General features: G+C 39.0%; 2 protein-coding genes across 9 annotated transcripts in view; both read right to left on the bottom strand.

Annotated features, from left to right (window-relative positions):
• Window positions 1-2,582: 2,582 nt before the first annotated feature.
• Window positions 2,583-15,948, bottom strand: parvaa (parvin, alpha a). 2 transcript variants are annotated; one of them, XM_029154300.3, is made up of 13 exons: window positions 15,531-15,948; window positions 12,095-12,184; window positions 11,751-11,821; window positions 10,330-10,432; window positions 10,080-10,220; window positions 7,963-8,078; window positions 7,720-7,778; window positions 6,301-6,320; window positions 6,151-6,212; window positions 5,697-5,765; window positions 5,172-5,273; window positions 3,989-4,061; window positions 2,583-3,356 (listed from the first exon to the last, which is right to left on the bottom strand). In XM_029154300.3, the coding sequence occupies exons 1-13, from the start codon at window positions 15,667-15,669 to the stop codon at window positions 3,280-3,282; spliced, it is 1,122 nt and encodes a 373-aa protein (XP_029010133.1). In that variant the 5' UTR covers window positions 15,670-15,948; the 3' UTR covers window positions 2,583-3,279. The 2 variants fall into 2 exon arrangements, with proteins under 2 accessions (XP_029010133.1, XP_029010134.1); XM_029154301.3 differs by lacking the exon at window positions 15,531-15,948 and adding an exon at window positions 14,280-14,483.
• Window positions 15,949-16,119: 171 nt separating this feature from the next.
• The window catches only part of mical2b (microtubule associated monooxygenase, calponin and LIM domain containing 2b), a 41,941-nt gene continuing 34,822 nt past the window's right edge, over window positions 16,120-23,238 (bottom strand). For all 7 annotated transcript variants that reach the window (XM_029154292.3, XM_029154290.3, XM_029154294.3 and 4 more), the window contains 11 exons: window positions 22,519-22,569; window positions 20,872-20,975; window positions 20,522-20,749; window positions 20,169-20,338; window positions 19,681-20,060; window positions 19,013-19,080; window positions 18,831-18,920; window positions 18,053-18,146; window positions 17,418-17,526; window positions 17,255-17,328; window positions 16,120-17,176 (listed from right to left, as the gene is read on the bottom strand). In XM_029154292.3, the coding sequence (XP_029010125.1) occupies window positions 16,947-17,176; window positions 17,255-17,328; window positions 17,418-17,526; window positions 18,053-18,146; window positions 18,831-18,920; window positions 19,013-19,080; window positions 19,681-20,060; window positions 20,169-20,338; window positions 20,522-20,749; window positions 20,872-20,975; window positions 22,519-22,569 (1,598 nt within the window). In that variant the 3' untranslated portion in view covers window positions 16,120-16,946. The remainder of the gene's footprint in view (window positions 17,177-17,254; window positions 17,329-17,417; window positions 17,527-18,052; window positions 18,147-18,830; window positions 18,921-19,012; window positions 19,081-19,680; window positions 20,061-20,168; window positions 20,339-20,521; window positions 20,750-20,871; window positions 20,976-22,518; window positions 22,570-23,238) is intronic.

The raw sequence follows: 23,238 nt of genomic DNA, 5'->3' as shown, positions 1-23,238 counted from the left end.
TGTACATACACTTATTGATGTGGTGACCAAGGCGAGGACATCTATGTAACATATTTCTGCCTTTAAAAGTACTTTTGACATCACAGCAGCTCTGGGTAGAGCTGCTCTTAAAACAGTGCATTTTATTCTGCTTATTTATTTATTGCTTTTTCACTTAGTTATTTCATCAGCTGCAGCCTTGGGAGCTGCCTGACCGTCCAAGATGCCAAAGTACTCTGGAACTCCTAAACAGATTCACTGAATGAAACCTACATTCATAATTTAAAGCAGTTTTAACTTGAAGGCCATGTTTTTCTCTCCTCTGCACAACAAACACAGCTCCCATGAGAATCTTTATTTTGTTTGTATAGAACCCCAATCTGTTTTCTTCTTGTTTTTAGGGGTCACTAATAATGTTAATGCTTTGACACATAAATACTGACTACTTTATTATAATCAAACCAGTGAGGGTGACATAGTAAAGACATTTGAAGTGATTAGCCAGTGTAGCTGACGGTTTCCTTGAGCTTTATTCAGTGTGGCTGAACAAAGGTTTTCCAATTATCCGACTGTACCTAATGCGTCCACATCTACTGCAGTGTCAAAACCATATAGTTAAAAAGTAGTCACATGAATCAGATCAGTTTCGCTGATTTTTGTTGCAGTTTTTCTTTAGAATCAGAGAATCATATATAATTTGTTTATAGTGGATGAATATTATTACTACTGTGGAGTATTGAATATGAGTTTGGGCCTCCAACAAACTGTAGAACCAAATGAACCAACATTCAGGTTCTTTAGTGTATTATAGAGTAGATTGAGCAAACCACCTTTTTTGTGTGTTTTTAAATTGTTCGTATTTAAGGAATAGGGTCATGGACTAACCTTCCTTTGAATTGTTGACATTTATTTGACACACGAGTAGAGAGACAGACATGCCAGACATGAAAGGCAGCCATCACAAAACAAAGGTTAACGGGCTCAAAAAGAGAATTAATGAAAAGTCAAAAGAGGTCACAAGTGACTTTCCTCCCGCCTCTAGAGTAGGGACTGCTGATCTAATCATTTTTACCTTTCAGGTCATTATGTGCATTATAAGTGCATTATAAGGACTACATTTAACCAGACTACACCATCCTGCACCGGAGGCTACAACTGCTGGACATATGTACCAAGAGGTTTTGGATGAGGTACAGTATAGTCTCATCTTCCTCCTTTTTCGGAGTTGAAAGTTATAGGCACTGCTTGATACGTAACAGTGAACCACACTCAAATTTAAGTAGAACATAGCGATTTAATTAATGACCAACATTTATTTTATCCTTCACAGCAGCCATAGAATCACTGTTTCTAGTCTTTGTATTTATGGTTTCTCTTTGTTCTTCAGAAACCTGAATACATGTATGTGAGTAGACCACTGACCACTGTAGCAGGTTAACATTCTACCTACAGTACAGTGGGTTTTTCTCTCACACTTACAAGCCTCATAGAAAACAGCTCCGTCTGGGAGTCTAAAAATATTTTGATTATACTTAGTAAAATTTTATAGAGGTAATCCAGTTTTCACCCATTGGTCTACACAATACTTACGAATTACTTACTTTCCTTAGATCATTCCTCCTTTGGTGTCCAACAACAGTCACTGTAAATTTGGAGTAATAGTAATAGAAAATGCAATGGGATATACATGTCCCATCCGAGGTGCATGTATGTATGGATGAGGTGTATGTGTGTGTAGTACTATATGCGTTATATATTCAGGGTTAACGACATACCTCTAAAAATGTCATGAAGGATAAAAGCACAACACTAATGGGATGCATCGCTACATATAGCTCTTACAGATCAAACTAGTCAGAATCTATATACTTGTTTGTGAGACCCTTGGCTATAATTGACTGTTTGTACTAATACTGTTAATTTCACCAAATGTTACACTCCACGAACACAGCACATACTGTACACATATAAATACAGTACTGTGCTGTATACTGTATGTCTATAGATATTTATCCTATTGCAAAATCTAGTTTGGACTTTAGAAATGCTTCAGCTTCCCACAAAAAGATGAAATGAAATCCTATACAATGCGCTCTCCTTGAAACTAGTTCCAAAGTCCTAAAGGATTCTTCACTGTGTATTTGATGGCCTATAGACACGGTTTGAATGCACAAAACAGACTGGCAAAAAATTAATTAAAAAGCAACTTGGTTTCAGAATACACTAAGCATGTTTGCAATGTGCTGTGTGGGCATCAGTATAGAATACAGAAATACCACAGTGTAATTAATAATAAATCATCAAACTCACAGCATATACAACCCCCAGCCGTTTCTATTCACATGCAATTGTGGAATGTGCAGGAAAAAATGTTCTTTTTTATGTTCAGTAACTGTCTCATCTATTTCAGTCAATGTTGGGGGGTGAGATTCAATTCATGGCGCTCTTATACAACTATTCTAACATCTCAATTTAAGCAGAAAAAATGGTTGTGGAGGTTCACTTGTCTTCCTCTGTGAGCAAAACCAATCTGACCCCAATTTTTTTGTTTTGTTGGAAATGCATTCCTTCCTGCTTCTTTTGAAGGAAAAAATGCAGCCAAGTGAAAGGACCGAAGGATTTATTAAATGTAATGCTTTAAAACATAAATAGATATATGATGAACAAAATCACAGCCTGAACCACACTTAAGATAGACTGCTTTAAAACAAAACCCAAAAGACAAAGTGTTGCCTAAAACATTTAATACATGGAGTGAATTGTAGCAAATTAAAATATTGATGTTTATAATGTATTACACCACTAATAGAGTGATTACACAAAGCGGATCCTTTTCCAGCTCTTAAAATTAAGATATACATTACGTTAGCGCTACAGAATTGCAGAGAGCAAAGCCTTTTTAATGAGTACCACAGAGCTTTGGTCAAAAATAGCAAATATTTCTCCATACATGCAAAAAAAGGAGTGTAAAGATGAGTGGGAAGCACACGCAATGTTGAGAGTAGGAAGCTGACATTGAGCGCACACTTTGTTACAGGCACTTAAAACGCGAAAGAGTAAAACGATAAAATGAACATTTTAACATTTTTTCCTCTAATTTAAATGATGAAGTGTTTCACTTAGTTGATAGGTGTCTATACTGCAGGGCTGTAGCGTGAGACCCAATCCAAGAAAAAAGTGTAGAGTAAAAAAATAAGTGTTTTACAATATTAATAAATACTGCCTTTTACAAAACCAGATGGAGAAACGTAGTGTCATTAAGCTTTAGCTGTGTGTGGTACGTGTGTTCCTTCCTGATGCTCAGTCAACGTTCCTGTACCTGGTGAAGAGGTTGTAGAGTACGCGTAGTGTCGACTTTAGGTCACAGTTCACTATATCTAGAGAAAGAAGTAGAAAAGAAGATGTAATATTCAGCTATTGAGAGCGGTGATAATTATGTCTATAATACGGTGAGACATTGCTGCTCCAGTTAAGTGGCCTGTACGGTCCAGGCTATAAACATGGCCTCTTGTGGACATAATACAGTGCTTTTACTTGTGATTTATTTGTCTATTGTAGCACATTTTGACTACAACTACAGTCAGTATTCATATTTCCTCCTTTTATCTTTGTTAAATACAGGTTTGCTTACATACATTCTTCTTCTAACTCCTAAACAAACCCCATAACAGAGGCCTGTTGGAGTACGATACTCATACAGGCAGCCTCACAAGCCATTATTTTTATGTTATTTAAAAAGAACATTATTTTATTTTATTTAAAATATTTTCAATATATTTCAGCTGAATATAATGTTGCAAGTCTTTGTTATGATTTTGAATTGCGAGGGAAATGTATTCAAACATACAGTTTTTATTATTTATTTATTTATTATTTTTTGGCATCTGAACAGAGTACAGCTGACGAGATGTGATGACCTTTGATGACCATTGTTGTTCCTATCACACTCCTCAATGTGTTGTCTAATGTCATAGTTTTTAAGCACAGATGGGTTAAATGTATATCCTACCCTCAGGCCGGGGCTTTGGTCTTTCAAGACCTCCATCCTGCATCAGTTCAAAAGAGAAGGACACGTTGTGAACCTGCAAAACAGAGAAGACAAAAGAAATCTCACAAAAAACACATAATATGCACATAGAGAAAATATAAATCATACACTAACACGTGTTGCTGGTAGCACAACATTGTAACTGATTTCTAAATCCCACAACACACTTTGGATCAATTCAATCATGTTACCTCAGCTTCTTGTATCAGCAAACATTACACAGATCTGTTCTGTAAGACCATAAGCCTTCAGCAGCTGCACAAACACTCTGCTCCTTCATTCATAATGAAAACATCGCCAGCATTTCCCAGGTACCTTTGCACTCCAAGAAACTAATTATAAATACACAGTTTCGACGTTCCGTCTGGACACACATAATTATACTTGTGAGGAGTTAAATAAATGCAAGGAAGAGGGAAACTAGAAATACTTTAGGTGTTCAGCAGTGCTTACTTGGTGTATTCTGCTACTTTTCACAGCCTTCAGTTTATCACTGATAGGTCTCTAGGCCCTTAGGTACATGCACATGCACAGTAACAGAAGTGAGCACATAAGCCAATCTAGTGTTTCCCTGTGCAATAGGAGATTACAGATGCTGTGGGGCTGGTGCCTGTTCTTCTGGCCTGCCAAAAATGTGTGTGTGTGTGTGTGTGTGTGTGTGTGTGTGTGTGTGTGTGTGTGTGTGTGTGTGTGTGTGTGTGTGTGTGTGTGTGTGTCCAAAGAAAAAGGCAACTGTAGTGTCTAACTATGCAGATTGCCTGATTGCCTGTTAAGAATGCCATAGTACTACACAGGGCAATGCAGATGAGTGATATCACTGCAACAGTGGGCTTTGAGCAAAGCAGATGACATATATCACTCTAGGAGTGTGGTTCATGTTATAGGTCAAGCAACAATGAATCCCAACCTTGTTTCTCATAGGTCTCTAAAAAAGAAAAGATGTGTCAACATGGCAAGGGCCTCACCTACACATCTTGATTAAGAAGTATATTTTTTTTGTCTGGAACAAGGTTACAATTAGAAATCATTGTAACAAAAGAAAAGTGTAAAATCACCTGTAACCAAACAGATCAGCGCCACCTACTCATTCAAGTACCAAAATACACATGTTCATTTGGGTTTGGGTTTGGGTTCATTTCTTCACCTTTTGGTCAAAGTTTTCAGGCGTGAGATAAAAGTTGTAGAGTGGCACAAAGTATCCCTCCAGCAGCCCCATCAGCAACACCAGATAAACACCGTCTGCAAACTGAAGAAGCAGCACAGTTAGAACCACACATCAAAAAGCTGCAGGTGGGTATTTATTTATTGACTACTGAACTAAACCGAGGTTTCTCTGCCTTTATCACAACATTGATTTTTATTATGAAGTGGAAGTTCATGAGAAAGGAATCCTATTGGTGTGTACTCAAGGTATTGGAATATCTACATAAATTCCCCAATGGTATTAAATATGGTGCACATGAACACATACAGTGAGTAACCATTATATAACTATGGCTGTGCAGTTTGCCAAAGGAGTCTCCAATTATTGTAAACAACATATCAACGATGATATATTATAAAGAACTATACTAGTTTTGGTAAACGAAAATCTTAATAAAATGACAAAACATAGAATGAACTATCAACAGTGTGTGTGCGTGTGTGTGTGTGAGAGAGAGTGATGTACCTGCGTGTCCAGTTCTGAAACCTCGAGGTTAAGCTTGTTTAGGTGTTTGTTCACAAATGTGATCAATGTCTAAGAAAAACAACAATTGGACATGCCTGTATTTAAGATGGCAACATATCAATATACTGTATCTTAACATTCGTATCATATTTAAGTGCTCGATTTCTTTTACAGTTTAATAATTTCGATAAAAATTTCATAAAATTTTCGTGTCTAGTGACACGAAAATTATTAACATAACATTTCCCTGACGATGACATGAAGTCCTACATTTGTTTTGGGTAACTGCTTTAAGAGAGGAAGTAATCTCAACAGACTGTTTTCATTTCAAACAGTAAATCTTTACCTACACCACAACAATCTTTCCAAGGAATGTAGGTTCTACTCTCATAAATGAAGTCAAATTAAAACACAAAAGTCTTTTTTCATGTGGCTGATTCGTTTGCCCCAGTACCTTTTTGACGACGTTGAGTTTATCTGGAGCATGGTCGAACAGGGTGTCAAAAGCATCACGTTCTGTGAGGAATGAACAAAGTCAATTACTAATGTGGAAAGAAAGAAAAATGTAGCCTGAACATTTCCCAAGACATAAAAAACAACATACCATGTCTGCCAGAGAATGCCCTAAGAGAAAATGAAAGTGAAGAAAGAGAAAAGCAACACAAAATATGTCAAATACACAAACCAGACCATTTTCTGCTTATTGACAATTTCACACCTGAATGTTCTTACAATACAAAAGAAAATAACAGGAAACTGCTTCCATTTCAATCACAGAGGAATGTAGAGGACAAAGGGATTATGTCACAGCAATAAAAACACAATAATGTAGCTAGGGCATCATAATTTGATTAACAAATATACAAATAACCAGGGCATCACCAGTGGGATGGTCACAATGACCACATACTAAAGCACAACACAACACCACAGCACTGCTGGGTATCAACACAATGAAGACATGCCTTTCTGTCCATGCAGGGTTACTACTGGAATGGAGGGCCTCTCTTGTCTATTATTACAATGTTAGCAAATTAGAGAATGTTGTTATTGGAAAAGGGTCCGGTGGTTTTGGACAGAACAGAGAACAGTGCACTGTGAGAGTCCCCAAGGAAGGGATATCGCAATGGGCAGACCTGCAAGAAATGTCAGGTACGCACATACACAGACCCATTTACTTACACACACACACACACACACACACACACACACACACACACACACACACACACACACACACACACACACACACACACACACACACACACACACACACACACACACACACACACACACACTTGGAATATGGTTATTACCACGCTACCAGGGCTCTCGCCCAGACCTGCCTTTACCATTGTGGATTACAGCGCGTGTGTGTGTGTGTGTGTGTGTGTGTGTGTGTGTGTGTGTGTGTGTGTGTGTGTGTGTGTGTGTGTGTGTGTGTGTGTGTGTGTGTGTGTGTGTGTTAGTAACAGTGTATCTATGTACCATGAAAAGATGTGTGTTTGTGTAGATTGCTGTTATCTCCCCTGTTACTGCTGTCAGGCTGCAGGACAGCCTCACAGCAAAAGAAAAAAACGTGTGTATGAGAGTCACAGTGTTAAATTGTCTAATTTTTCTGCTAAGGGTGCCATCACATGTGTTGTGAAAATATAAAAGATTATCTTTTATAATAGCACAATAATGGACAAAATAATAAAATTGTTGATGAAGTGGAGCCAATAACCAAACCATAATATATTTGTAGAACTTGTAGAAGATTTGTTAAACCAAAAAAGAGACATCTAACAGATGTCAGATACACTGTTCAAACCTTTGATTTGACCATTTCCGGTGTAAATAGAAATGGTGAATGGTGAATGCATTTTTATAAAAAGAAAACATTATTGATAGAATTCCTATCATGTCATAAAGTTAATCAGACAGTTAATAGGAGATGGGTTCAATTTGTTGCATTCTGTGCATCTAAATGCAGCATGTGTCCTGTGAAGCATAAAAAATGACAAAAGGCAGAGCGACCTACTCTGTGTTGCTGGTGATTTGCTCTTGAATTTGTCTGGACTGGAGGATGCCCTCTCTTTTCTGAAATACATGAAGTCAGAATTTATTTTAAAAAGTGTTTTTCATTCTACTACTGACAGGAAAAAAACTAAACAAAAACAAAAGTGGAGAGGGGTGTCGAGCTGACAACATACATGAGTAAGTGAAGTTACTGCATGAACGTATACGAGTGCTGAACAGCCTTCTCAAAGATTGATGCACCCACCTGGACGACCACTACTTGAATAGAAACATGGTCAGGCAGTCTAATTGGCGCTCTGAAGTGTTGGGACAGTGCCACCAGCAGGTGCAGGATGGCAACTATACTCTTAGCATGAACAGCTGGGGTGAAGGAAGGGGAGAATGTCTGAATTAACAGCAGAATAACATAAACGAAACATTATGGTAGAAATATTGTCAGTAATGACTGTACTTAAAAAAGTACATGATACCAATGTAGGAATATTTTAGATTTACAAACCATTTATTAGAAAAGCAACCAACAATTGATCCATCAATTTCTTTACTGTCTTTTGCCCTTTCTAGTTTCACTACACATGCACATATTAGATGTGTGTGAAGTTACTTAAAATGTGATTTTATAACATTACAAATTTGTAATAATTCAATTATTTGAATGTTTATTATTAATACATAAAATGAAGAGTTATGTTGCCTTACAGCAGAGTTGGAATAGAAAATTACATTAATTTAATTCAAACATATAGAGCTTTAGTCAGAAATATTGAGTCACACAATCATCTAAACAAACAGGATTTTCCTTTAAGATACACAAAACAATCAGAATCAATTAAGTTTCTAAAACAAGCCTGTGATTGTACCCCATGGCAACAGCAAAACACAGAGAGGAAGTTAAAAGCCTTCTTAAAACCTATTAGATCCTCACTGCATAAGAGGATCCAAATAAGTTGCTTCAGATCTGATTTTTTTCCTACGGCCCCAGAGTGGGGGATGAAAGAAGAGACAAACAAAAAGTGAATTGATTAAAAGAAAGCACCTCAAATAAAAGGACAGCAAAATCAATTACATTCCATGTTATTCATGGTGCTCTTTAGCGCTTCGGAGACATCGCTCACAAATAGGTTTTCAGGGACAAACTTTTACCAGAGGTGCATTTAAGAATGTCATTATTTGGCATGAATTCATTTGATATGGCCTTTTTCTGTTGCACACTATTCTCACTAAATCAATTCACTCTTCATTAAAAAGGTTTTGTCTGTGCGTCTCTTTCCATGTCATCTAATTTTATACCTGACTTATAATGTAAATTTTTTCTTAAACCACATGCCCCACATCCACTTCCTCATCTATTCACTCTCTTATCATATATACGTATATACTGTATGTTACAGCTAATAGCATTAGTAAAAGGCAGCCTAAAGTAATTAGTTTTGCTCCTTGTGCCAACAGAGAAGAGACAAGAGAGCTCTATTAACATACGCATCCACACCTGCTGCTACAAACTAAAAGCTTATAGTTCAATTAATAAAATATTAATCTAATGGCAAGACATTCAGTGCATTCACAAACTAATCCTTTAATTAGAGGTCTTAGATAAACCTGAAATGTAGGTACTGTAACACTCAACCTGTTTTATGTCTAACAGTGATGATAAAAAACAGCATGTCAGCTGTTGTAATGACAGCTATGGCTACTCACTGTATTAAGAACACCATCCACACGCAGGTACATAAGGTGTGGCGGTGTCAGGCAGAGAGTATTGAAGGCTGCAATAAGGAACATGTGCCATGTAATGCAACATCTTACCATGTCAATATAAAATTGCATTGTCCCAAATATTTATATACTTTAAACAAGTACTGCCCTGTGTATAGCCAAGTATGTTTAATGAGTAAAAACAGAGAAAAAAAAGGTCACTTCTTGTTTTTTAAGCTTTTGTGTGTGCTAGGTGATCATTGCTGCATAGATAACAGTTGTGACTGTGAGATTAGAATCATGCTATAATGTCTGCCCGCTAAGTGGTCTTAGCTCTTGTGTGCTGCAAAATACTGACCACTAGCATCAAGGGTTGCTGTATCAGTGCTCAGTAAGGTTCTTCAGAAACAGTGAAAAAAATGCTGCATGAATGCCAATGATAAGAAGAGATCACTTGATACATGACTTTTCAGTTTTCATGTTCATCATCTGTTCTTCGTGTTATATTTCTTCAGTCAGGTGGCTGCACACACTTAGCAGCATATTTTGTTTTCACAGTATGGTGTAACAGTGCAGGATGAAAACTGAATGCTACCTGTGGATAGGGTGAGCTACCTCAGCACAAAAAAGTTCAAGTATCAGTAACAGATTCAAAATGTTCCTTACAGTCAACGTTCCAGCGAATGTTCCTGGTGGAAAGTTTGAGGGAGTCGTTGATGCGCTCTAAAACAGTCTGCAGCTTCTGTTTTTGGGCAATCTCTGACTGGGTCACCTCAGCCACATTAAGTTTCTCACCTTCCAGCTTTTCTGAAGGCAAACACATAAATAAGATAAGCTCAGTATTCATAAATGCTGAAACAGAACATATTAGCTTATTCTCTCAGTCGTAGCACATCAACGTGATTCAGTTTCTCACCAAACAGTTTCTGCAGGACCTGTCCGTCATACAGATCTTCAGCTAGATCCTTTACAATGATCCTCTCGCCCACCAGAACATCATTTATCCAGTCAATCAACACCTGCACAGACAGAATCAGAAAGCAAATACATTAATGTCATCATACAGTACTAACATAGCTCTCATAGTTCAAGAGCAATAAAGTTAATAAAAAATTGCACTAAAATATAAATAACAGTATATACAAAGGAACGTGTATGCTGTGCTACTTTGTGCGGTTCAGAAATAGAGATAGAGAGATAGATCATTTTTCTGCTGATTTTAAATTTAGATTTAAATTGACTGTCAATAATTCCCGCCACATAATGGAAACATGTTTGCCAGTGTTCCAAATCATTTTGGAAGTATATTTTGCAGGACCAGCTGAATGTCCCAAGGTAAAAATTGTACTGTGAGCTGTAAGCTAGGTCCTTTCTGATTTTGAGACTATTTGGAAGAGCAGTGTTGCGCTTCAAATTACAAAATTAAATCTCCCACCAGTTGTTCTGTAGTGACTACACATACATTTGGATATTTTGACTGTTTGACTTCAGCAATTGCTCCCCAGTCGCTGCCTTAAAACAACTTGCCTTTAATATGTGAATGTTTTCTTGTGTCATGAACTTACCTAGGGGATGTAGATACCTAAAAAACACCCTTTCTGTTCTTTTTTGCAAGCTATTGAGAGATTCAGAACAAATGGTGTGTTTAAAAAACTAGGTACAGTGGCAAGACAAGTAAATTAACCAGTGAGATCTGTAGTTTTGCAGGTCATAGCTCCAGCATCACCAGCTGATCAAGGTCACTTTAAGCACACCTTCACTTTGGTTTCATTGCAGGTTTGGCAAAACTCATGTTTACTTTTTCCAACATCACTTAAATATTGTAATTTCTCATGTTCCATTTTTTAACCTTTTCCTTTTCTTGTGATTTTTATTAAATTTAGAGTAAAAGCATTGTTATGTTACAGTTATTTTACTTCAGATTACTAATATAATTTTTTGTAAATAATATTAGTAATCTGAGACTGCCCTGTCTGTTTGGCACAGTTGTTAACACGCCGCGCTCCTGTTGACCAGGCAGTGGGCTCAATCCACTCAGAGAGGGGTTGCATCAGGAAGAGCATCCGGCATAAAAACCTGACAAATCAATCATGCGAGTCATTCGCTGTGGCGACCCCTGATAAGATAACATGAAAGAAGTTACCTTTTTATTATTATTTATTATTTTATTATCTATTTATTAATCTGAGACTATCAGAGCTGGCAGGTGAGGTGTAAATAACAGGTGTAGGTAGGTGTAGTACCACCTTCATAAAGTCTTGAGTAAAATAAGTGGTGGAACTGTGAAAACAGTCTGTAATGTGTTTTAATATTGATGCTTAAAAATACAAACTGTACCTTCACAAGTTCCTGCAGTTTGCGGTCATTCTTGGAGTTGGGGTCCACCATGGTGCGAACTTCATTCTCCTCTAAGTCATTAGCAGAAACATGAAAAATGCTAAGGGATGGTTTACATACAGACAAGCTCAAGAACTGGTACAGAGTAATCACTGCTGAACTAAATGCTGACTGATGAGGATAAATCTATTAAATATATATATATATATATTTATATATGTGTGTGTGTGTGTGTGTATTAGCAGCATTCATTTCATCATAACATATGAAGGGCTGAGAGGTTCCATATTCATTCATAACCTGTGTGTTTGCATTTGAAATGGACCGTATGGGTAACAGTTTACCTAGCATAGTGTCTTCAGGGTCCAGCTCATAGTGGGAAGGGCTGAGAGGAAGGTTGATGGCATTTATTCCCTCTTCTTGAAGCTCGGACACTGTGAGAAATAACAGCCATCAAATTAATTTAGGATGAATGTCAGGCATGGCAGCTTTGTTGACAGTCTGTTTCTGTTTTTTCATCCAAAACCAAACCTTTTATTTTAAGAATACACTGTAGCGGTTTTATTTTAGAAAAACACAGCAATTTCCTATTACCAAAGCCTAATCCCCACTATCTGAATTCAGAACAGGTCTGTGGTACATTTGACCATTTCTTCCATTGATTAAAATCTGGTTTCTATAGGTACAATGCACATTAGTCCACACAAAAACAGAAAAAGCTCTCTGGAAAAGAACCGCTGGCATTGTTTGCAGTAGTTTGGACAGCTCCATAAATGTTCTCTTGATTTCACAAACAACCATTAGCAGACCCTCCCTTGAGCGCCACTTGATGTTAGACAAACTCAAACTGGTGCAGCTTCCTGCTTCTCAGCAGGCTTCATAGAAGCCCAGCACGTTATTCTAGTCAGTGTGTCAGATACCTGAGGAGGCTCCATCACCGCTCATCTATGAATGTGGGTTCGAGCGTGTGTGTGTGAACATCCTGTGCATTTTTCTGCCTTCACTGGAACAACATCCTCTTAATCAACACTAACCACATGAGCTCATGTCTGCATGTCTGTATGTCTGCAAGAAAAAACTGTAAAGAAAATAATTCAGTATAACATATGTACCCCCAACTCGCTGCTGCAGTCTTATGCTATTTATACTATATCAGTTCTACAACAGAATATGAAAACTGTTTTGACTTTGCTTTTTCAACACCAGAACATTGTTGGTACTCACACTTATTGTCTGTTTGGTTCATTTTCACAAGAAGTATCAAGAAATATCAGAACCATATAATGACCCAGTTATGCAGGTGAAGCTACTCTCCTGGTATGTTACAATGGTTACTAATACAAACATTAAAATCCAGATTGGTCAACAAATGAATTACTGTGCATTCTCTGTACCCTGAGCTTTTTTAATCTAACAAACTACTGAGATAAGACGTTTTGTTTAGGATGACAGACAGAAAAAAAATTGATTTTTTCTTTCTACAGATTACCTCTGCTTTAGTTCTCCCAGAATGCTGCTTAATATAAATTTCATTACATTCTTTTTAAACAAATATGTCACAACCTATTGCAATAAGAATATAAAGAGACAGCTATTTTTTTGGCCCTAACAAAATTTGATACATGTAATCTTTTTTTCCCTTCCACCTGTAAAGCTGAATTTGTAAGAAATGTAATTCACTTGCCCACTGTTTCTTCTTGTGTTATCGATGCTCAGTTGTGTTGGCAAACACAAACAACAAATGTTATTGTGTTACTGAAGTTGTGCAATAAATTCAGTGTCTGTATCATTCCTCTTTGTTTGTGCTAACAACATCATTACACTACAGTTTAATATGTCACAAAGATTTGAATGAGCATGCTGCTTACCTCTTATGTTACTTATACAATTAAACAGTACAATATTTTGCCAGTACCTCAACAAAATAATCAATGTAACAGAGCAGTAGTTATCAACTATAAGCTAAAGGTCATTGCAGAACAAGTAGTAGCAGTAGCAGTATTTGGAGTAGTAAAGTCCCCAAAGCACAGAACTTTAAAGTTATGTAACAAAAAATTTCAAAGAGAAATGTACATTGAAATGTATTGTGTGTTTTTATAATAGAAACACATTTTATTTGGAAAGCACTTTAATAGATAATTGCAGTACAGTCCTGTATTTATTATTTAAATCCATGTATCTGATAAACAATTGAGACAGCAACTAGAACTAAAACTGTGCATATTTTGTTAGAATATATGTTATTAACAGGTCTAATAAGCACAGTGAGATAATACACAGTTAAAATCCTTTTATAGCTGCTGTCAGCGGATGGCAGTTCACAGACGTATATGGTAGTAGCTGCTCCACTGTAACAACTGCTACAATCCAATATTAGCTATAACTATCGTATCTATTTAAGCCGATGTCCAGATAATTATTGGAGACTCAATACAATACGCAAGCATCATCTGCATCCTCGTGGTGCATTGCTCCTCCTTTCTTGTGCAACACGTAAACCTACAGAAACAACACATGCTATCGTCCTACCTGGAGGGCAGAGTGCTCCACAGCCCATGTCTGTCTGTCTCCATTCCCCAGCCGCGAGCACCCTCTCCTGGCTAGCAAACCCAGCTTTCTCCCCTGCAGCTCATCCGACACTGGCTGAACTTGCAAACACTCGGGAGATATTTTTGCGCTATAATTATAAATCACTGCTCCTGTTTAACGTGCTGGTTTCGCTTTGCACTATATCCACACTGCACACTGTTTGGGTCTGTCTGTCTGCGATATTACACAAATCCTCCTGACCTTCTTCTCTCATCTCATAACAACCCTGTGTTTTTCATTCTTTACTCCCTTTTCCTTTTTTATCCCATCGTTACTCTAATTGTTCAGGTCCGTAGCCTCTCTCTCTCCCATGGCGCACAGCCAGAAACGTCACAAGGGCTTAAATCTAATCAATGATCAACATAAGAGTGCCCAGCCCACATTTTCCATCAAATCAAGGAACACACTGCAGATATCATGCGCGGTGCAGGCAGTGTTAGTGACGGCGTGTTTTTGTGCGTGGCAAACGCGAGCCAGCATGAATATAATGTGATTGCATGCATGTCCGGGACAAAAGACAATATAAAACAGGGCTCAGCTGTGCAACAGCATCCTGAATGACACAAAGTAATCATCCAATTGAAAGAGACCTTTCTCATTCCATGATAAAACCTGGCCTTTAACGGTGAATGTCAGGCTCAATGAGGCTGCCTGTTTTTCCAAAGCAGCGCTACGTGACTATAAACCGAGTAGGGCATTTTAAAGAGGCTTTGGGTGAAACAGCGTAGCAAGTTTTATAAACCACCATGCAGAAGGCGGGGTGCACTGGCCTATGTCTGACCTTGACCTTTGACCTCTGGTGTCCAACCTTCCCACCTCACGCTGCCACAGCAGTGACTGCAGGGAGGCGGGTGGTGGACGCAGCCTCCGCGCGCATTCCTCCCTTCTCACAGTAATAGCGGATTCAATGCCTTACATGGAAACAGGCACCACCCGCGGCCGCGGAGACGTTTACACGCAGCATTTTACAGCGTTCAGCGTCTTCGAAGCTAAATTAAAAGATAGGTTCGATTTAAACGCGATTCCTGAAAAGCCTAAAGTGCGTAGTAGTGTTTTAATTAGCTCGTTTACTTCACTGGGCGACTCGTGATGAATGCTAACTTTTGGTGTTTGATCCTCACGTCTAAACACTTAGCACGCGACGGCGGCTTTAGCGGCTAGCTCCTTTTATCACTTAGCACAGCTGTTTACCTTCTTTAGCTTTTTTCCTTCGCGCCAAAGTTCCACCAAGTTTTCCCAGGAAGGAGTCGTCTTTCTTTTTGGAAGACGGAGATTTAGGCGTCGTCGGGGACTTCGGGGAGGACGGGGACTTCTGGGGCGAAGATGCCATGGTCGTAACGGTGGTTCTGTTCCGGGACAGAAACGCAAAATCTCACAGTTGACGTGGAAATTCAGGTTGGTTGAAAAAACTCAGTCCACTCCCTACAGCGGAAGCGGAATTCCTGACATTTTCTCCCGAAGTTGGCCGGAGCCGTAGGCCCCTCCCCCGCGGAGGAGGGCCGCGAGCAGGCAGAGAGCGCGAGGACACGGGACCGCGCTCCTCGGGGGACGCGACCAGCCCGGTTCTACGTTCAACAGGCCCGGGTTCCGCTGCAGCTCCTCACCCGGAACCCACGGGTTAATGTCAGCTGGCAGGAAAGCATGGATAAAGCTGTTGAAAATGAAAATGTAGAAAGAAGGATTTGTCTTCAAAATCACATTTAAAAATATTTCACTACCAGTACCACTTTTTTTCTAATCCAAACAATATCTAAACATGTTCTAAATATCGAGACCAGACTTGTTTCACAGTACAAAATCAATTTTTATTTATAGAATTAAATTGAAAGTAAATTAAAAATACATTTAAGCAGCATGAAAACACATAGAAATATCACATGGTTTAAAGTTTAGTTTGCTAATTCACACCACAATTGAACAATTAGTGAATTAACTCCATATACTGTCAAAGTAAAGGATGTGTCACATCTTAAAATGAACACCCAGTCACAGGTTGACGGCTCATAAAACAAGGCTGTGGCGTTCGAGTCAGCTTTAGACAAACATGCATGCATGAAATTATCAACAGCAATTTTCCACGTGGGCTCCTGTCTCGACTTACTGGCCAAAAGCATCACAGCACAGTAGGTACAAAAGCACATTCATCTTCTGTGTTTTAGTGCCTGTGAGTGAATACAAAATTGTATTTCACTGTTCCAGCATTTGTGAAAAACAATAAATATTCAAACATATTGCATGATAACATATTTTCTTTGCAAACACACATTTAAAATGATCCACAAAACACAAACAAAAGTAATTTCATCTGCTATCTAGTGTTTTCCGTTCGACAGCACCCCTCTGTAGGTGAGCAGCTGTAGACAGGCACATTAAAACAGCCAGTTGCACATCCAGATTCAGGTCAGTGTAAGCAAATTAAATCTGAGGGCAGCGGTCAAACAATCATAACATGCATGTTTACTAATCCTTATTTCTGTCAAGTTAGAAATTAGCTCAGGGTTCATTTCTGTTCTTCTGCAATGGCAGCAAAGGCCAGGTATTGTCATCGAGCTAAATAACAGTTTTTATGACGTTTCTATAATCACATTTTCTCATTAGAATAGACATTTAGTCCTCGTACTCCAGTTTGTCCTGCTCCCAGCTGTCATCCACCTGGGCCCAGTGGAATTCATAGCCCTTAGACAACACAAGGCTCTCCAGGTCCCTGTCCTCAGCCCTCTCTTTCAGCCTTTGCTCCTCCAGTATCGAGACCAACATGTCTCTTTTCTCCACCATCTTCATTATCTCGGATAGGATTTCCTGTTCCTCCTGGAGCTCAGATGCACTCTTCTTTGTGTCTGGAACAGGAAATCCTTCACAGTTCAGTTTGTTTCACTACCAGATTGCACTTGCTTCTTTTTGCATTCACTACTTACCTTCCACTGCCATTCTGTGCCTTAAATCTTGCTGCAGTCTGCTCTGTGCATCCTCTAGTTCAAGCTCCTGGGCACTGTGCCAGATGAGAACATTAGGCGTATGTTTAACAAATATTTTTTCTGCACAAGTCTTATGTTTGTGTGAGCAGATGCAGTCACTTACAAAATCATGAGTTCTGACTCATAGCGTGCCAATTTGTTCTTCTCTAAAACGAGTTCAAACCAAGACTGATAGAGCTGGGCTTCATCACTGTCCTCCGACTGTGATGGTTCTGTGGAAAAAAACAAAGGGGAGGAGAGGATTCAAGGAGGCAGAGAGGGGAGAGTTTTCACAGGAGCGATTAATTCAAAAAAGTTCATGAGACCAGAAGAGGCAGGATAAAAAACTAAATTAAACATAAGCTAAGCTATTAACGAGAAAATCAAATATTCTGGAATCAAAAGTAAAAACACATACACAATGTATCTGCTTTAAATCATTCTGACAACACACAAAAAGCCCTGTGCTGTAGAAAGATGGAGCTGTCTGGTTAAAAGCCTCTACACACAGTTAATGGTTGTACCCACAATAGACACAGAAAGAGATATCAAGCCAATGGTTTACAAAGAAGTATGGGCACGACAGTAAGCAGGAAAATGTGTCTTTCACTGTCATTCCATTGACCTCTAATATAGATTGAACCAAGGTGTTACAATACAGGGTTCCATCCTCAGCAGTTCCTACATACTCAAAACTAGTCATATGACACTGATGCTGTATGTGTGTGTGCGCGTGTGTGCATTTGCATTGTTTAGTACCTATTTCTCTTCTTATGACTTTTTCTATAGCTACTCCTCTCTCCTCCAGGACTTTCTGCTTCTCTCCAACTTCCTCTAGTTGTCTTTGGATCATCTGGGAAAAGCAAAACATTTCTCACATACACTTTCGTATAGAAATTCTAACTGATAATTAGGAATCCCTTTTTGCAATTATGTACACACAGCTGGACTTTAAGAACTACATAACAGAACCTGTTGCTTGGAACAGTATCTGGAGCATCAGCAGTGGTGGATCTGATAAGGTCTGAAAATGCCCAGAAACATAAAACAGCAGTCTGACAATCATCTCTCTGTTGTTGTTCTATGAAATCTCTGTGTACCGGTCCCTTCACAGCAGAGTCCAAACCTGGTGGTGAAGGGTGAAATCTCTTTAAATTACCTCAACAAATCTCTAACAGTTAGAAAGTCCAATTCCCATGAAGCTGTAAGTGGAGAACTCTAAAGAAAGCAAACACTGATACTTACTAATAAATAAATCTAAGTCACAATACATGCAGTTCATGTATCCCTTAACCAAACTCAATGAGCGAGGGCAGTTTTTAAAATAGTCTCCATTCCATTTCCCTTTCATTCAGTACAAAGGTCTAAGGACAGAGGCTGTATATCACTCATCTATGCAACCTTAATGCACACATGTTCACTTCAGGGGCATCAAGTAAAGACTGATTATATAACCACTTTAGTTTGACAGATTCATGGCAGTGTAGTGAGGACTCAACAAAAACAGAGGAGCGAACTTGAACAGATTAGTCGGTACCTGAGCTCTGTGAAGCCTCTTCAGCTGTTCTCTCTTCTCCTGCTGCGCCTCTATCTTCTTTTGCTTCCTCTTTAGTTTCTCTGGACCCAGCTGGGAGGTACAAAACATTTCATACAATGCACACAGATACAGCATTTGTAGTATTTAGGCTGTGCTGTCTGTTGGGTTCAGCTTGAACAAACCTTGTGTGTCAGGTTTGTGTCTTCATCGTCACTTGATAAAGACTCCTGTAAATGCTGTTGACTAGAGGCTGAATTAAAAACAACAAAAAAAAGAAATTAAAAACATTCCAAAAAGCACAACTAAACAAACTCCGCTTCAAAAACACAACAAGGATATATCCAACTTGTGACAATGTTACGTTTTATGATCTTAACATTTGTGTCATACCTTTATTATGTTATTTCCCTATTGTCTTTACTACTGTAAGTCCTTGCTGGCATTTACAACCATTGTGTTGTAATCTTGTAATAAAAAAAAAAAAACGCTTCTGTGCTTAATTTATATATTTCTAACCCAAATGGTGACGTTTAAGCAATAGTCATTTTATGAAAAAAAGCTTAAAAACTACAGTATCTTGATGAAGAATCAAATGTCCTTAGTTTCGTTTTATACATAGTAACAAAATTTGTCTAATTTCTATGCTGCTCCAATTTTAATATACACAACAGTTGCATAATAAATATTAGATTTTTTCTCAATGTGTTTGTTTCAGATCTTGCAACATCACTGTGACTGTAGCTGTTCAATGTTGTTCTATTTATACTAGGAGGATTAAATAGGCAATAAACTGAAAATGTGGGGTCCAGAAATGCAAAATGTATTTTCCATTCACTTTTGTTGCATTAACCTTTGTTTCTGAGGTTGCTGAGGATAGTCTTGATTTCTTTCTGGACCTCCTGGTCTTTCCCTCCACTTTGAGACTCCCTCTTCTTCAGCCTCAGGGAAGAGAACAGGTTGACCTTCTTGCGGGACAATGAGCCTGTGCGCTCAGGAAACACTCCTCCAGACTCTCTCTGGCCTCGTAGGGAGACCTGCTGCAGCAGAGAGGGGAGGTCCTGCCCCGCACCCCAGGGGTTCGCCTCCACAGACGCCAGCCAAGCCTCGGGTTTGCCGGCCTTCCTCTCTTCTCTGGACGGCTCGTAACTCTCTGCACTGAACATGGAGCTAAGGCTAAATGCTCCCTCAGACCTGGGCCTGGTTCTGCGGGATCTGTCACGTTTGGGTCTCCTTGTCAAAAATGAAACCAAAATGGCATCAACAATTAGATAGTTTGAATCTTTTGGGGATAAAATGTGCTCATAGCAGCATTCATGTGAGACTTCATTAGATACATACATTACGACGGCAGTCTTGGAGCTTCTGGAGGTTTTGGTCACACTAAATGTCCTCCTGAAGGCATTGGCTATGAGCTGGAACGCTGAGAGGGACGAGGCAGAGGTTTGGCTCTGCGATGACTCTCCGTCCTGGCTGGAGTCTGTTGGAGGCTTATCTGCTTCTGCTGGTACCTGATAAAACATCAGAGGACAGTGAAAATGCAGTCACCATAATGAGGAATGAATTCCACTCATCTCTGTGACATGACTGTCATAATACCACTCCACTATGGAGGGAACAGTAGATAAAAACGCTGCCTGATTCTTCTCCAGCTGCTGAATTTGCAGCCTTAATAACAGCCACTAGTGCCGCACCTGGTTTTCATGATGCTGTGTTGCCATGGAGTCTGTGTTAACAGGGGGCTCCTCTGGTGTGGTCCGTCTTTCCCAGTCCAGAAGCATCTCTTTCTTAGAAGGCGGTATCTTTAAGAGTTTCTTTGGAGTGGACGAGCTGTAGACTGCTGGCACAGTAGCAGAGTCTCCTTCACTGGTCTCATTTCTCTCTGAGGGTTTCTTTGCATCAACTGTAGTGTCATTGTATTTCTGGAAAAAAAAGCGTATAATCTTTAATAGTTATTGTATATAATTCTCAACACTGTTGAGGTAATATGAGACTACATGCATACTGTGCCACATGCTATAAACATATATGGTAATTTACTTACACACTTTTCTGCAATTTGCACAAGGTCTTCTTCAGGGACATCCTCTGCTTCCTCTTGGTCGTGTAAAGCACTCTTTGGAAAAGTCCTAAAGAGCCGAGAGTAGTCTGCAAATGGAGCAGAGAAATAAAGGGAAGGAAGATTTGGTACAAATACTGCACTGCATCCATTCTGTGCCATTTAAGTAGATAGTTAGTAGTTCATAATATATTTTATCTAAAGCCTATAGAATTAATTATTCCTTTTAGGCACAGTATGCAGTTTGTAAAGTTTAAGTACAGAATATGGGTGAGCAATCATGCGTGAGCTCATCCTCAGGCAGCACTGTAAGTCAGCTGGACTTAGTAGGCATTGGGTTTAACTTAGCAAAGACAAATATTAGCCGCCTACTGCCCAGAGCAGTGGTTCTCCACTGGTGGGTTGGGACCCTTCTGAGCCTCTGCCCGACTCCTGGAGGTGTGCGGTCTGCACTCCTCAGCTGTAGGTGGCCATTATAACGGTAACAGGCACGCACCGCTCGCTCACACAGAACACATCTGCTCCGCTCGCTCGCTCGCTCGCTCGCTATGCGCTCCTCTGCATCCGCCTCCTCGTGGGTGCACACGCCCAGCGCTTCCTCACTGCTGGGTACCTGTTTCCTGCACCGCTGCTCCATTTGCTTAACCGCTAATTGAACATGGCAAAACGCACGTCTGACTCCCTAAAAGCCGCTATTTAAGATCCTGATATTTTTCCATAATGCAGTGTTTCAGTGAGTATTCTCACCCACATAATGTCAGTTAATGTATTTTACTTGAAAACACCAACTGAGCCTGTTAAAAATGATTACATTTAGCAAAATGTTGCTGAAACCATTTGATTGCTATCTTATAATTAAATGCATTTGAGAAGTTTCCTTAATTTGGGTCGCAGCTTGTTTTTAAGGGGTGATGGTGAATCCCAAAGACAGACCAGTTGAGAGTTATTGGCAAAATGACAAACGCCAAAATCTGTTTCAGGTCAGATTTTAGAGGTGCAGCTGTCAAGACAACATCTGCTGTGAATAGTTTGTAAAAGCCTCAGTGCTGTCAGGTAAAATGAGAGAGCAAACTATTGGATTAAAACAAATTATTTAAATTCAGAAATACTTTAGAACTGAACTAAAATAGTCTGAATATGTCCTAAACCATCCTATTAATAAAATTGTGAGGCATCAGATAAGGCCATTAACACGTCAACCTACGGTATAGAACATGGCTGGCTGAAAAAATCATTGTTTCCCAAGACTAATAACTAACTTAATAAGTATTGCGGTTTACTCTTCAAACTTCAAGAAACTGAAGATGCAGTTTCAGTCAGACATTACTACAACTCATCACACTCTTCTGTTCATGAAAGAATAGTCCTGACCTCTAGTGCTACATATGGGGCATTGCAACAGTTTACTTACACTAAAAGTGCACACTGACTGCACCTTTGATCCTTGAAATATATTACAATCATATACTTGCATTACAGCAACATATCCAAAGTTGTTCATTACTGAGTTCATTAATTAGCAAATCAATAAATGATGTAATAAAACAAAAAAGGAAATCTCTGAATCACTAAACAGACCACATACTTTTATTAGACAAAGGCAAAAATAAAACAAAAACACATAATACTCACGTGAGTGGATACTGCTTTTCCATTTATGACTCTTTTTGCTCTTACAGTGATCTACAAAACAATTAAAATAAGACATCTTACTTTTACTGTACTCCTACTGTAGCAACATACTGTAGCAAAGTACAAAGACCAAATATTCTACTGCACCCTTAGGCTCTGGATCCCCAGTAATCTGAACATGGAATTATCGTTTGAACATCCACTTTATCTATGATGAGAAGTTGTACAAGTCAAAAGTAGCTACTGTGAGGTGACAGTGAGACTGTAGCAGCAGCACGGAGACTGTGGTCTGTCAGTGCAGTGCCTCAAGCTACGTGCTAATACCAGCAGAGTAACGCCATTTCTCTGTCCATGACGGGTGATGTCTAACCTGTAGAACATAATTTACCTCGTTACCGACAATAATTAGAGAAAACAACATTGGGAAGACTTTATAGATTACGTGTAAGAGCCCAGTAAATGACACCTAGCAGGTGACTGGTACTGTATTTCTATTCAAACAGTCAGAAACTGAAACTGACATCCTCCACTGCAGCCTTTGCTCATAACCTGGCCTTGTTCAGAAAACAGGCCCACCAGGCCCTATTCTTTTCCCTCAAGTGCCGTTTCACACTATATTTAATGTTACCAAACGGCTATACTTTTTGTTCAAAGATTTTCCACTTTCTTTAATTCATTCACTAAAAAAACTAACTAACTCGCATTCATTAGGCAAGTGAA

Source organism: Betta splendens, chromosome 6 (genome assembly GCF_900634795.4).
Source record: "Betta splendens chromosome 6, fBetSpl5.4, whole genome shotgun sequence".
Taxonomy (NCBI): domain Eukaryota; kingdom Metazoa; phylum Chordata; class Actinopteri; order Anabantiformes; family Osphronemidae; genus Betta; species Betta splendens.
Note: the sequence above shows the minus strand (reverse complement) of the source record. Positions and strands in the feature narration are given on the sequence as shown.

Excerpts from the sequence above, each read along its gene's own strand:
- parvaa (XM_029154300.3), bottom strand. The coding sequence starts at position 15,669 with ATGGCATCTTCGCCCCAGAAGTCCCCGTCCTCCCCGAAGTCCCCGACG. Across the intron at positions 8,079-10,079 it reads CATTCGCTGGAACGTTGACT|CTGTTCATGCTAAGAGTATA; the intron begins GTAAGGAACATT and ends CCTTCACCCCAG. Across the intron at positions 5,274-5,696 it reads TTTCAGAACTGGACACGCAG|TTTGCAGACGGTGTTTATCT; the intron begins GTACATCACTCT and ends CTGCTTCTTCAG.